This window comes from Eleutherodactylus coqui, chromosome 2, assembly GCF_035609145.1.
Source record: "Eleutherodactylus coqui strain aEleCoq1 chromosome 2, aEleCoq1.hap1, whole genome shotgun sequence".
NCBI lineage: Eukaryota > Metazoa > Chordata > Amphibia > Anura > Eleutherodactylidae > Eleutherodactylus > Eleutherodactylus coqui.
Window position 1 is genome coordinate 190,081,484 of NC_089838.1, and position 15,808 is coordinate 190,097,291.

The 15,808-nt window shown below is 41.1% G+C and overlaps 1 protein-coding gene across 1 annotated transcript in view; it reads left to right on the plus strand.

Annotated features, from left to right (window-relative positions):
• ITIH5 (inter-alpha-trypsin inhibitor heavy chain 5) overlaps nt 1-15,808 on the plus strand; it is a 95,106-nt gene that overhangs the window by 40,703 nt on the left and 38,595 nt on the right. The window contains exons 8-9 of the mRNA XM_066592098.1: nt 9,045-9,216; nt 11,745-12,054. Of these exons, the coding sequence (XP_066448195.1) occupies nt 9,045-9,216; nt 11,745-12,054 (482 nt within the window). The remainder of the gene's footprint in view (nt 1-9,044; nt 9,217-11,744; nt 12,055-15,808) is intronic.

Genomic DNA, 15,808 nt, shown 5'->3' on the forward strand with positions numbered 1-15,808 from the left:
CGGAATGACAAGAGCACACTGTATGTTATGTGTTGTTTTGGGGACTTGGGTGCAGAGGAGGTGCTGTTTTGGGGCTTGTAGCATCAAGTACTGATAATGCTGTAGAAATAAGTACTATATGATTTGGAAGGATAAAAGTGTCAGTTCCTATGTTAAAAAAAAATCAGTGACCTCTGTGCTCTTTTATGAGATAAAGAAAAATACATTTTCACAGTCATCAACCATTAAGTATTTTACTACTAATCTACAGTTTATGCATTTTCCAGCAAAAATCCAATCTTACAGGTTTATGTTCACGCAGAGTTGTATAAGAAACGCAGCCCTTGACCTGAAGAAAGCATTCCACGGTAGTTCGGAGTCGCTGGCAGAGACTGGAGCTCTGTAATAACACAAATGGCTGCTTTCCAATGGGAACCGCTCTGAGCTGTGCCAAAGAAACTCCATGGCTGCTGCTGAGCAAACAGTAATGCTAATTTCAACACGAGCAATTCCCAGAGCAACTGTAGTCACATACTTAATTGACACACAAAGATGCTGTTAAAGTTGCACTGAGGCATGAAAGTTACTAGGAGGCACGAGCAGCGGAGTATTGTTCTCCTGAATATATCCTCAGTACACCTGGCATTCCCTTGCTGTGTTCATTCTTGTCTTGACCTGTGGCCTATTACTCGCTACCATAGGAATGTGCATAAACAACAGACTTCGATATATTCGTATACATCTTTATACAGCTACCCTACATGCCTTTGCAGGCTTCTCTGCAGACTACAGTTACATTATAACATGGACCTGCATTGCTATCTTGTTTTATTTTCTACATACTTGAAAGCAACAGAGTTGTAATCCAAGTGTTGTGTAGATTTTGTGGGAAAGACACTGAATGTCATGATCTCTCAACTGTTAGGATTGGCAGAATTCAACCTCATGGACACTCAGATATTGTGTCCTGACATAGCTCTATAATAAGACAGATACAATGGAGATCTTGTAGACTTTTAGGTGCTAAACTTAATGAAACAACCTGGAAGAATGGCCTGGTGAGCTGGTGAGTTCAGGGTATCAATGTCAAAAGCTGCAATGGACAAGTACTGGGATCAATAGTTAAGGTGGTTTAATTCTATCTGCACCTGACTATGTTTCCATCCACCAATGGCCTTTAGATCAAGGATCCAAGCATTGTCCAGAACATGGAATTGCCAAAACTTTCAAATTTGAACATGCATATGAAAAGACTACTGAAATTTGATAGCGATTTGGAGGTTACTTAGTTATAGTGACTTCTATGTGTGGATCTGTCAGTGTGTAGTCAATGTCTTAAAAGAACTATTTCACATTTTTATTATTATTTAATAAAACCACATTTCATTTTTCTAATTTATTTTTAGTTTGTTTTATAGGTCTTTTTATTGTGTTGTCTGACCATGACTATAGGGGCTGTCGTCTTTCCTTAGCTGCATTTAACAGGATTTAGAGCATTTAGAAAAAGGGGTTTACAGCAGCTTCATGGGCCATTCACACAATGGACAGGAGAAGACGCATTGACTTGTATGGCAGACTGTTCTAGGCATGTTCTGTGACCTGTGCAGAGGTGATTGTACAGGGAGAGGAGTAGATAAAGTGTCTTTTTGCAATAATGAAAAAATTATCTCACCTATAGAAGAGCTTTGCGGTACTTGTAGTTTGTCTGCCCAAAGGAAAAACAACCTTAGATCCGTTGAGCCATCCGGTCCTATGGCTTGTTCATACGCGTTCTTGTACTTGTAAAACCATGTACCTGTGAAACCATGTACCTGACTATGCAAGTCTGATATGGAAATAAAGCAAAGGAAAAATGTTATCCATGTGTCCGGATTCCCACACCTTTTTTTGCAGAGGAGTAGATAGTCACAGTTTATACCTCTTGTGATTGGTGGATCCTGCATGTTACTTTTCACAGTGTAATCCTACCTGTAATGTTACTGAGATGACTGCTGAAAAGTTTTCTCTACAGATCAGGAAGTATTAGTATATGACTAAGCTCTGTGGTCAGGGTGAAAAATAGAGGATTTTAAAAAATATATATATATTGTGACAGAAAATTAAGATAAAAATCAAAAATTCTTACAAATATATTTAACACAAAAATGTGATTTATATAATAAGTCATTTTTCTGATGGCACCTTCCCTTTATCATTGTTAAAATGTTAGCTGACTCCCAATTTAAATAGACAATAAATTTACACCATTAGTTGAAAGCAAAATTGAGAAGTGAAAAATGCTTCCTGGGAACCATTATCAGCATTTTCCTCATTAAGAATTTTTTATGAAATTTTTAAAGACATAAAAGATGTTGTTTGCACAGATTAAGTCCAGAAAACACAATCAGGATTAACTGGAAATACATGTGATACAGCATAAATTTCACCAATGACAATAAAATAATGAGTAGAAAATACAACAAAAGAAAAACAATAGATTGCAATTAAAGAGAGAAAAACTGAAGCCAGGGATTCCACATAGAGTAATATTTACGTAGATTGTTATGATGAAGGGCATGAATTTTTTTCAGATGCATTGTGTTTTGAAATAGTTGAGGTCAATGTATTAATAGAGGGAGGCGTGGGAAGTCTCTCTAGTTTCCAGATATCAGAAGTTTGGTGGAAAGGAGAATATGACATAGCCCTCTATGTATAGGTGAAGATGGGGCAACATCAAACAACCACAATGTTGTTGCAGAATTATAGGTAATGCTTACGCCAGTGACAGAGGCATAACTTGAAGCTCCTGGACCCCAATGCAAAAGCTGTAACAGGGCCCCCAACTATAATGCTTTATTCATAGTACTGGGCTCCCTATATACAGAAGAGGGCCTTATGGGCCCCCTAAGGCTCTTGGGCCCAGTTGCAACCACATCCCCTGCACCCCCTATAGTTACACCAGTGGCCAGTGATTCTTTTTGTAAGGGAATTACTTTTCTCCAATAGTTTCACAAAACTGGGCAGTTCCAGAATATATGGAGTAAAAAATCTGTTTGTCAACACTTTCTTCAACATGAACTATCCGAGCCAGGGAGATATCCAGTAAGTCTATCTGGCGTTCGATGCCATCTAGTTAACAATTTATAATGGACCTCTATGAGTCAAGGAAAAACTTTGAGTCAAGTCTCTCTTCCCATTTACCATTATTTTAACTTCACTGAAAGCTGTGAGTAACCATCTCTGCTTAGAAGAATCAATTGGCACCATTGTAATGATTTTAGCAATTAGAGACTGACAATGCAGTCACACAGGAGTAATAAGGGGTATCCATGTTGTCATCAAAATCTTACTGCCTGTGTTGTTATGCATAGCTTATAAAACATATAAGTAGGCAACGTTGAGCAGCATTCCAAGCATATAAAGTACACGGAGTGTGTGGTCAGGGGAGGGGTTAGGGGTGTGGCTTATCGCAACATGATTTTTATCTCCGTAGTTATAAAAAGGACAGGGTTGTTTAAAAAAAAAAATCAAAAACAGGGAGGAACGTTGGAGCACTGCATGGGCTCTTGATATACATTATATTTAAAATTAACATGCTCCGGAATTAAATACCACACCACATGTCAATATCCGCACGGGTTTTGTGCAGATTTATTCCACTTTGCTGCTACAACTACTATAAATTCTGCAGCAAATCCGCTCTGTTTAGTAATAGTGACCCCCTATATTGGTGGCCCCAGTTGTAATAATGACCCCAGTAGTAATAGCGTCCCCTATATGGGCCCAATAGTGACCCCTGTTGCAGCCTCAGTAGTAATAGTGTCCCCCACAGTGGCCTCAGTAGTAATGGTGACCCCCAACAGTAGCTCTAGTAGTAATAGTGACCTCTATTGTGGCCCTCAGTAGTAATAGTGTCCCCCACAGTGTAGTAGTGATGGTGACCCTCAATGTAGTAGTAATGGTGTGGCCCTCAGTAGTAATGGTGACCCCAACAGTAGCGCTAACAGTAATAGCCTCCCCTATATTAGCCCCAGTAGTAATAGCATCCCCTTTATTGGCCACAGTAGTAACAGTCTCCCCTATTGTGGCCCCAGCAGTAATAGTGTCCCTCACAGTGGCCTCAGTAGTAATTGTGACCCCAACAGTAGCTCCGCGGAGCACAGTTTGGGATACGTTGATTTAGAAAATCAGAAGAAATAAAAGGCAGCTTCTAAGATGCGGTGTCAAAATTAGATCTTTTTATTCCATAAAAGCAGATGCAACGTTTCAGCTGAGCTTAGCCTTGTTCAATCATATGCTCAGCCAAAACATTGCAGAGGCTCTTATGTAATTGAAAGATTTATTTTTGGCACCACAATTTGGAAGCTGCTTTCTATTTTTTCTGATAACATAAAGCATATAAAAAACCAAAAGAAAGTTCAAGGGCTCCCCGAATTAATAAAAGAAAAAATATCAACTGTTTGATATAAAAGAGCAGCTGTTGTGGAAGCTTAGTTGTATACAGCATGTAAGTGAGGACAAAGATGGATTTAGGCCCTATTCACACAGTTTGTACAATTTCAGTGTGTGAAAACCACACTCATTTTAATGTATGTCCATGTGACATCGGTATGCATTGCATATTATTGTTTTTTACGACCATGTGTGAACTTTTATTTCTCTTGCGCAAAAATATAAACTGAAGGAGGCCCATTTTTGTTCTAAAATTGCTTAGCAATAGAGATGAGCGAACGTACTCGTTTCGGGTGTTTTTGCATTCGAGCACCGCTTTTTCCGAGTAACTGACTACTCGGATGAAAAGATCCGGGGGGGCGCCGGGGGTGAGCGGGGGGTTGCAGAGGGGAGTGTATGTGAAGGGGGGGGGGAATGAGAGCTCCCCCCTGTTCCCCACTGCTACCCCCGCTCCACCACGCCACCCTCACCCCCCCCCCCCCCCAAATCTTTTCATCCGAGTAGTCAGGTACTCGGAAAAAGCGGTGCTCGAGTGCAAAAACGCCCGAAAAGAGTACGTTCGCTCATCTCTACTTAGCAATGATCAGTGAAAAAATTAGCACCCATGAATGTCCTCCACATATGCTCCGTATTTTTGATAAGAATGGGTGGCAGCCGTCAGAGAAGTTGAGGTATTATTGTATCTTGGCGCCACCAGAAGCTAGGGGTTTGACAGGGAAAACTAACAGTCTGTATGTCTGTATAGCCCCATTGACTGTAATGGGTCAGTGTGCTGTCTGTGTGCGGGCAGTTACAAGTATGGATAGCACACAGCATGAAAATGGCCCATGTGAATAGGCCCTTGGGATAGCCCTAAACCCAACATGTACTTGAGTTCTCTCTATTAAATGCCAGTGTGCTGATGAAGGAGCCCACTGAAGCATTACATTGTCCTTCCACAATGACTTTTATTATCCAAGTGACATTTTAGTGATGAGTTTTGTTGTTATAGTAGATCCACAGCTGGCTGCAGCTCATGGGTACAGCGATGGAACATCAGGCTCTCTCGTACAAATAATCCTTTGTATTCACAACTATCTGCGCTAAAAACATGGTCATTTTTTATCTTCTTTGAGCATGCTAATCAGTGGGGAGAGGGAATTTGCAATAGTTTATAATTCCAGAGACACTTATACTTCAGTCGTTACTTTATCTTACAAGCTTTTGCTGTTTGGAAGAATACCAAGTTAATATGTAAACCAAGCTGACATCACAGGCATACCTAATGCAAATGAACCACACCAACCCTACCCATTGTGTCAGACTGCAGGCAGAATTACAGGAGGTGTTGAAGGAGTACAGACACATAGTAACATAGTAACATAGTATGTAAGGCCAAATGAAGACATTGTCCATCTAGTCCAGCCTGTCTATCCTACTGTGTTGATCCAGGGGAAGGCAAAAAACCCCAAGAGCAGAAGTCAATTAGCCCTTTTGGGGAAAAAATTCCTTCCCGACTCCCTAATGGCAATCAGACTGTTCCCTGGATCAACCCCTAATAGTTCCTACCTGCCTATATACCAGGATTGACACTTAACCTAAAATTTATATCCTGTAATATCCTTCTTCAGAAAGACATCAAGTCCCCTTTTAAACTCCACTATGGATTTTGCCATCACCACTTCCTCCGGTAGAGAGTTCCACAGTCTAACTGCTCTTACAGTAAAGAACCCCTTTCTGTGTTGGTGATGAAACCTACTTTCCTCTAATCGTAGCGGATGTCCTCTTGTTACAGTCGCAGTCCTGGGTGTAAACAGATCACGGGAGAGATCCTTGTGTTGTCCCCTCATGTACTTATACATGGTTATGTGGTCGCCTCTTAACCTTCTTTTTTCTAGAGTAAATAGTCCCAATTTGGATAGCCTCTCTGGGTATTCCAGTCCCGTCATTCCATGTTTTAGTTTAGTCGCTCTTCTTTGAACCCCCTCAAGCACTGTGACATCTTTCCTGAGCACCGGTGTCCAGAATTGTACGCAGTATTCCATGTGAGGTCTGACAAGTGCCTTATATAATGGAAGGATAATGTTCTCGTCCTTCGCCCCTATACCTCTTTTGATGCACCCCAAGACTTTATTTGCCTTTGCAGCGGCTGACTGGCATTGGTTACTCCAGTTTAGTCTATTATCCACTAATACCCCCAGATCCTTTTCCATATCACTTTTCCCTAGTGGTACCCCATTAAGTGAATATTTGTGACATCCGTTCCTCTTGCCCATGTGCATAGTCTTACATTTTTCAACATTGAACTTCATTTGCCATTTTTCTGCCCAAGCCCCCAGCTTATCCAGGTCCGTTTGTAGCCGCACATTGTCCTCCGTTGCATTAATTATATTGTATAATTTTGTGTCATCTGCAAATATTGATATTTTGCTGTGCAGCCCCTCTATCAGGTCATTGATAAATATGTTGAACAGAGTGGGGCCTAATACTGAACCCTGTGGCACCCCGCTAGCGACTGTGGTCCAATCAGAGTACGAACCATTTATTACCACCCTCTGCTTTCTATCGTTGAGCCAATTTTTTACCCACTTACACACGTTTTCGCCCAGTCCGAGCTGCCTCATTTTGTATATTAGCCTATTATGTGGCACGGTGTCAAAGGCTTTAGAGAAGTCCAGATATACAAGATCAATAGATTCTCCCTGGTCCAGCTTAGAGCTTACTTCATCGTAGAAACTGATCAGATTTGTCTGACATGAGCGACCCTTCATGAATCCATGCTGGTGAGGAGTTATTCCCTTAATCTCCTTGAGGTACTCATCGATGGCGTCTCTCAGAATCCCCTCGAAAATTTTTCCCGTTACTGAAGTGAGACTTACTGGCCTGTAGTTACCAGGCTCACTTTTGCTCCCTTTTTTGTAAATTGGAACCACGTTGGCAATGCGCCAGTCCAATGGTACTACTCCGGTCTTGATAGTGTCTAGAAATATTAGGTATAGCGGCCTAGCTATCTCGTCACTTAGTTCCTTTAGTATCCTTGGGTGTAATCCATCTGGGCCCGGTGATTTATCAATCTTAGTTTTCTTTAGACGCTTCCGCACCTCCTCCTGCGTTAGGTATGAGATATTTTGTGAGGAGTTCGTTTTATTCCCCTGCATCTCGTGTGGCATTTCCTTTTCTTTGGTGAACACACTTGAGAAGAAACTGTTTATTAGATTTGCTTTCCCTTCGTCATCATCAATGCTTTCTCCTGCATTGTTTTTTAAAGGGCCAGCGCTCTGCCTGCAAATCCTTTTGCTGTTTATGTAGTTGAAAAATAGCTTCGGGTTGTTTTTGCTCTCTTTTGCGATCCGTCTTTCTGCTTCCTCCTTGGCAGTTTTAATCGTGTCTTTGCATATTTTGTTTTTTTCCCTGTATGGCTGCAGGTAGTCTGGGGCTGGAAGGATTTAGGCACTTGTAATATACTGTTAGTCTTCATGCACAGCTGTCCCATGTGCTGAACATGACACATTGGAAATTGGGCAAGAATAGGACATGCTGCGATTTTAATTTATTTTTTGCTCGGACTAACAGTCCGAGTAAAAAACAGTCCATGCGCATACACCCATTTAAATGAAAGGCGGCTATTTCTTTCCAATCTTCAGACCAATTTTTCAGTCCAAAAATCTGACGTAAATATCGTCCATCTGCACGTACCCTTAAAATGAATCATTTTTCCGTTATGTACAAATGGGGTTTTCTAAAGTCCCTTCCCCTACAGTATATCATACTGGACTTTATTGCTGATTTTTAAGTAAATATTCTACGTTGCAATATGCTCTTAGGGCTCCTTCATTGTATGCGATTTTGCACGCACCTGAGCACAACGCATTTGTGCCGTGAACGAGGCACTTTTGCACACAGATCTGCACATTTTACTATACTTTTTGCGCACACAGGGCATGTTCACATGGGCGCAGGACATACTATCAACATGATTGGAAAGGCTATATACATTCGTGCGCGCATTGAGTGCGCATTTGTGGACCTCCCATAGACTTCTATGGGGACCCTTGGTGCAGAAATACACCCAAAAATAAAGCATGCTGCATTTCTTTCCCTGCCCGCAAAAAAAGGGTAATGAGAACGAACTCATTAATAACAATGGGTACTATTTTCTACGTATTGCACACACAAATTTTGCATGTGCAAAAATGTCCATCTGAAGAAGCCCTTAGGGTGTATTAACACCTTGGGTTTTTGTTACGCCAGATTGCCCTGTGTGAACATCACATCACAGCTTCTGTTTTTACTGTATGTAGTATTAGCTTTGGAAAAAAACTACACACAATGTCCCTAAGAAAAATCTGTCAGTAACTTAGTCATTAGTTCTAGAATGCTCCAACGACGGAGAACTAGCAGCCACATGTATGAGTCCTTGGCATGGGAAGGCAAAGTTTCAACCTGGATTGTGCTGATTTAACAGGAGACGCTGTAGTATGACATAGTGCGTTGGAAATGTCTGGCATGTTGTATAGATGCCCATTGTGCCCGTTCTAACTGCTGGATTGTTCTTCTAATACTGACGTAATATTTTTTTCTCCTTTAGTTGGAATCCGTTGCCTCCCTCTTATTTATAAGTTCTTCTCTTGAATTGAATGTCTTCTTTCCTGCAGACTAAAGAAGCTTTATTTACTATTCTTCGGGACTTGAGGCCTGACGATCACTTCAATATTATAGGATTTTCCAACAGAATCAAAGTTTGGCAGCCAAATGAGCTTGTAAAAGTCACTCCTAACAACATCCGGGATGCAAAAAAATTTATCTTTGGCCTGTCACCTACAGGAGGTAACCAATTCAGCTTCTCATCAACCATTTAACGCATTCAATTTTATCAGTGCGCAGTGCAATACATTGAATTAGACCGGTATTCATTACGCATTAGATAGGTATTCCCTTTAAATATTAGATTTTAAAGCAACCCTCGAGTTTTGCGTTAAAATTCTATACCTGCACTTAGTATTCAAATCTGATCCGTTGTTGTGCTGGTTCTGATCCCATTTCCGGGGGCCAAGACATCCGCCTCCTTCTTTAGACTACCTATTAACCCATTACACATTGTTAGACTACCAGTGCACTATATCTGCTCTGTGATTGGCTAGCACTGCTCACATGATCCGCACTGGCTAATTACAGAGCAATGCATAGTCTAGTTATAAAATGGCTGTGGCTATCTTGGCTACTCGAAAATGGGAGAAGATTGAGTGCAGACAATATGCCACCTCCATCCTCCAGCCCCAGGACAGAATTTTGTCCCGAAACAGGAGGGTCAGTTTAATTCTGGTTCTTATTACTGTTTTAATCCTACAACGTCAAAAAGAATATTCTCAATAGGAACAGAAAAACCTTGATAAAACCTTTTAGGATATGTTCACACGGCAGAAAATTTGCTGCAAATTTGATGCTGAATCAGCATGGATTACGTATCAAATCCACTGCAAACCTGTACCTCATCACTTCAATGTGAATGCATGCCGTAGTTTATATGGCCATATGCGCAACTACGCTTGCCACTACGGAGCATAGTTGCGCATAAACAGGGTTTTTTTTCCTTCTCGAGCCATTCAAACTCTGCACCATAGCGCAGGATTTTGAAAAAAAAGAACAGGAAGATGGGTCCTGCCCTTTCTTTCCCGCATGTAGTATTAATTATGTGCTGGAAAGATAGGGCAAGTCCTATCTTTTCTCGCCTGTACTATTAGTAAGAGAATCCTGATAGTGAAAACAAAATCATTGAAATCAATTATCACTGGGACTAAAACACACCCATGTGAATAAGCCCTAAGGCATAGATTTTTCCTAGAGGTGGATTTCAAATTCATGTGCAGAAAAGCATCTCAATTCTTCACTTGAATTCCATGTAAAATCAATGTCAAGAATTCCGCACACAGCTTTGCCTATTGCAAAAGGGCTAAGTCTATGTGCAGATCTCGGGGTACACATTTGCAGAGTCGCGAAAAAAACCCCAATTTAGGACGACATATTTGTGCTTTTTGCGCATGTATTGGCATATTTTACTGTACTTTTTGCACTCGCAGGGCATGTTCATTTGTGCGCGGCAGACGAACACACCTCAATTTACATGGCTGTTTAGCCTAATGAGTTCCAGATGTGTTCTTTTTTTCACAGAATTGCATCGTTTATTGCAATTGTGCATCTCCCATAGATTTATACGGGGACTTTTGGTGCGCAAATGCACACAAGAATAGATCAGGCCCTACTCTTTTGCATGCTAGAGAAATGCAAGCAATACACAGAGAATGGGTTCTATTCTCTGCGTATTACATGCGCAAATATGGCCATGTGAAGGAGCCCTCATCCATTGATTTCTGCCACAGTTTTTAGAGATGGTATCCGCATGAAAAATCTGACATGGATTCCGCCATGTGAACCTACCCTTAAGAATAAAAACTATGTAAGTTGTTCTACTGGATACATATTACTCAAAACATGGTTGTTTTTATTAATGAATTCTGAGTAAATATTTATCAATTGAGAGTCCAAGCACAATTAGAACACAAGACCATAGGGCCCATCATTGGTTAGAACATAATTATTGTAATCTATGGTCCTCCCTTGTCTAGTTCCATAAACTTAAAAGGAAATTTATGTTTTAAAAAGTTTTGTTTTGGGGTAAAAAAAGGAAAAAAAATAAAAATAGAGCTCTCTCAAATAAGGCTGCCTGCACATGAACAGATTTGCATTGTGCAATCAGCAGTCGGCGTCCGCACCACGAATCCGCAGCAAATACCGCTCATAGCATGCTATGGGAAATCTCTTCTTCCTGCACACTTGCATAAACAAATTGCGGTTTCCATGAGTGGAGAAAAAAATTGCAGCGTGCTCTATTTTCATGCGGTGTCCAGTAAAGTCAATGGAAACCATCCGACACGCGGCTTGTCCGCGATTGACATTGCAAGCAAGTCACGAATTCTGCATCATTGCCTAGCGACGGCATGGAAAAAAATAAACGTTTAAAAAAAAATGTGTACTACATATGTCTGACGGCGGCTCGCCGTGACCATCCACGCTATAGATGAAAAGAGAAAAAAACAGGTACATGCGGATGCCGGCTGGGCACAGGGTCGGTTTCCGCTGTGAGCTCCCGCATGCAGAATCCAACCCGTTTGTGTGCAGCTGGCGTAATACTGCAATAGAACACTTACTGAGAAGAATAGATGGTATTAAAGTATATCTGATTTGCCTTTCATAAGAAGCTCCTAAACATATGATTAAAGCGTAATATGCTTTTTCAGTATTATATGTTGTGGTTTTGCATGGAATGTGTTTTATATTGAAACATTTCTATATTTTAGGTACAAATATAAATGGTGGCATCCAGACTGCATCAAACCTCCTAAATGATTACCTTGCTAATAACAGCAAGCATGAGAAGAGTGTCTCTCTGGTTATATTCTTGACTGATGGGCGACCTACCATTGGGGAAATTGAATCTAGCAGAATCTTGAAAAACACTAAAAATGCCATTCGTGAAAAGTTTTGTCTATTCAGCATTGGAATTGGCAATGATGTTGACTTTCATCTGCTAGAGAAACTGTCTCTAGAGAACTGTGGCATGATGCGTCGGATCAGTGAGGATGAGGATGCTGCACTTCAACTTAAAGGGTATGTAATATCTACGTATAACCTTAAAAGGGTGGTCTAAATTAGAAACCCATTCTCAAATATCATGTTTAAGATAAGCCCATAGATTTTTCTTTTTATTTTAATGAAAACTATGTAATTCTTCATTTCATCTGTGTGGTGCTCATGAAAATTAAATACTTGTATATATATTACCGTAATTGCGGTACTTCCATTCCGGGAATTTTAATGTGTTTGAAATCGAAAAACAGTGCACTCACCCATAAGTTGTTTATTTCAAAAATGCTCTGTTCTCCAGATATTGCAGATATTCCTGTACCTGAAGGAATTTAGGAGCATACTCCTTTATTTTTGAGTGCAATGTATAATCAGCTTGCATTATGCTCCTATACTCCCACTGGGGCTGGCTGCATAATCATTTCTCCACTTTGAGGTTGTATAGATAAGTATAAACTGTGATTTTCTTGTGGAAAATTCCACAACAAAATTCATGTCTCCATGTGGATTTTGATGTGGAACTGAAAATTGCTTAAGGGGGTTTTGTCATAAAAAAAAAAATCATCTAAACGTACCTATCCCTTCCCTGTCTGTCTCCTTATCACATCTTCTCCTGGTTGAGCTTCTCCAGTGCCCCAGGTCAGCTCACTGCAGGCTGGGCCCAGCTTGTTATGAAGGCTGCTCATCACAAACTCCTTCCTGCTGGGTGAGTGAAGGTCACATCCTTGTGCTGTAGCTTCACTGCCTAGGAAGGAATTGTAATCTATTTCAGAGACAGCTCGCATGAGCAATCTCTGAAGAAGATAGGCAGTCCTCCTGCTGGCCTGTGAGCTGTGACATAACCTACATTGGCAGACTGTCAACCTAATGTACGTAACCTCACAGGAAGGAGAAGAATCAGGCAGCTGGAGGTGAAGTGACCCCCTGGACTGCAGGAGACAGGAGAAGATTAGGGAGGTGAAGATCTGGTAAGTAGACTGATGGGGGAGAAATAGATAAGTAGAGCATTTTTCTTTTTTAGTGACAGAACCCCTTTAATTCTGCCAGCAGTTCTGCATCAAAATCTGCATTTAGTCATGCGGGTTTACACAGCAACAGATTTTGCTTCTTGTTGCGGCCAAATTCTGGGCCATGTGAAAGCGCCCTAACAAGTACAACAAACTTAATTCTCTCAACTTTTGCCACTGGGTGACTAGAAGTTATTAGAGTTTTCATGTAATCAATGCCACTTTTTTGTAAGCTAATAGCCCAGTATCCATGCTAATAAAATGTACATACTCTGATAAACTGTAGCAAACTATCAGGACAGGAACTTAGGCCGGTCTCACATGAACGGATTTAAAGTGTAGGTTTTGCGATTGCCATCCACACGAATGGTACGCAGTAATATTCATAAAAGCATGCTCTATTTAACCATGGATTCTGTGCGTTTGAGCTGCATTGCTCTCTATGGATGTGTTCAATCCGCAGTGCATACACAATGACATTGCTAGGAGAGCAGATACAAATGGTTGGAAGAAAGCAGCAATTTGTGGGCAGACAATGCATGACAGTCTGTGGAGCAACACACCATGCAGACTGCTGTCTACAACCTCAGCTTGCTCTTCTGGGCTCTTCCTCCACAAGAATTAGGTGGGGAAGTTTTAAGCGGTTTATACTACTTCCTAAATAGGTAGTATAAACACGCCAAGACTAGAGAGCAGTATTCTATTCTGAAGTCATGGCTCTCAGAACATCTCACCACAACAGCACAAGAGAATGTCACCTGGACGGTCGCTTGAGCGATACAAGGGTGTTTCCAGGGGGTTGGACAACTTTCTGATGTCATTCCATGTCAAACACTGTACATTCGCGCAGAAAACCACATGCATACGTAATTCGCTTCCGCTGTCATACACAGGTCTTCTGCTGTGGATATCCACTTGCAGAATCTGACCCGTTCGTGTGAGCTTGACCTAAAACTATTTCCTAAACAGGATACAATTGTAGCAAATTCTCAGCTGAGAGCAGGACTATGATCGTCCAAAGTTTCAGAAAGCTATTTACTAAGATGAACATGTTATAAATGCAATCAGACATCCATTCTCGATGTGGAATCTGCTCTACTGACATATTCTGTAAGATATTCTGATTGTACAGTCAGTACCAAGTCTCTTTTGTCCGTTGCTGGCGCTTTCGTCTTTTACTTCCACGGTTTTAGGGACCACTGTTAGTCTAAAATGTCAGCCCTGGCCCATATAACAGAGGTGTCAGAGCATAGGCTGGCTCATTCGGCGCCGGATAACTTTCTGGTACTGTGTGTGCAGGCTGATTAATCAACGGGGGGTTTGGTGGCGCTCCCAGAGGGCCAATTGGTCATCAGTGTAATGCATTTATTCTGGCCCTTCCTGTCTCTGGGTGCTGGCGCCTCGTTGTATCAGCAGTCTCCTGTCAGTAGCAGGGTTTTATCCTTGTTGCTTTCGGGGCTCATATATCTGCATCTAGTCCTGCTACTGTACCGCTTGTTTCATCTGCCTCATTTATATTCCCTATCTTCTTTCTATGAACAGATTAGGTGCTCAAGGTTCTTGATCGGGGTGATCTTTGCACTTGCAGGTAGAGTCCGCCACCCCTGTTTGGTGAGGGTTAGCATTCCTCTTCCCTTTTTCTCTGTTGCTGTTATATTATGGCCTTGATCTGTGTTTCATGCAATGTTAAATGTATATGTGTGAACTAGTCCTTCGGAGGCTATGGTAGCATCCGGGTTGGATGTCCCTGAGGCATCTGTGGGGGGGCACAGTATCTGCACCTTGCACAAATGTAATAACAAGAGTTCCATACACACAGCCACATCAAACCTCATTGTATGGACCAGGCTTGGCCTGACTTTTACTATGACTCATCTGTCTCTTGAGTTCAGTTTAGCTGACTGAATGTTCTTCCATCTCGAAGTTCTTTACTATTTTGAAAAAATAAATTCCCCAATTCATGGTTACAATTCATTAATAACGTTTAGTACAACTGTTCTTAAGACAGCTTGTCAGGTGTGAAGAAATACCGCATAAACTTGTTCTTCAGCTGAAAAATGAATGATACAAAATATTCATCAGAGACCCCTCCCCAATGCTTCCTGTGGAGCTAAGAACAATTTTAAGCTTTTCTTTTCTGTTTCCCAGAATTATGTTTCAGGATCCACATTGACCCCAGTATATAACTTGGCCCTTCTTAAAGCAAATTCAATATTATTTATAGACCTTATTGTTCCATACATAAACTTGCAAGGCCGAAAGGAAGACATCTGCAGTAGAGCCTAATATGACCCCTGACTTTTATAGTCATTTATAGTCATTACTCGGAAATAAGCTAATTGTAGTCTCTATGCATCTTGTACAATTTGTACTGAGTACTTTTACTAGGAATGATATAATGCACATTGCACATGGGGCAGAGTTATAATTCCCTCTGCTACCTGTATTCAGTGGACCACTGATGTAGGCATCACTAGAATTTCTGAAAATATAATGCATATTACTTAGGCTGCCTACACACTTTATTAACTATTCTCTGCATGCACTATTAGCGGCAGCTATTCCTTTAATTCTCCCGTATACATGTACACATGGCTTGGTCAAGCATACACGTGGGTTCAATGGGAAGAGGGGAATAAGCCAGTCAGACTCCTCAGATAGCAGCTCCTCCAGGAACAAAGGTTTAGTGTGTTGAAATTTAACAGACACGGATCTTCTTTCCCCTAACATCCACCATCGCGGTATAGGCAGGATACCAGTATATATATATA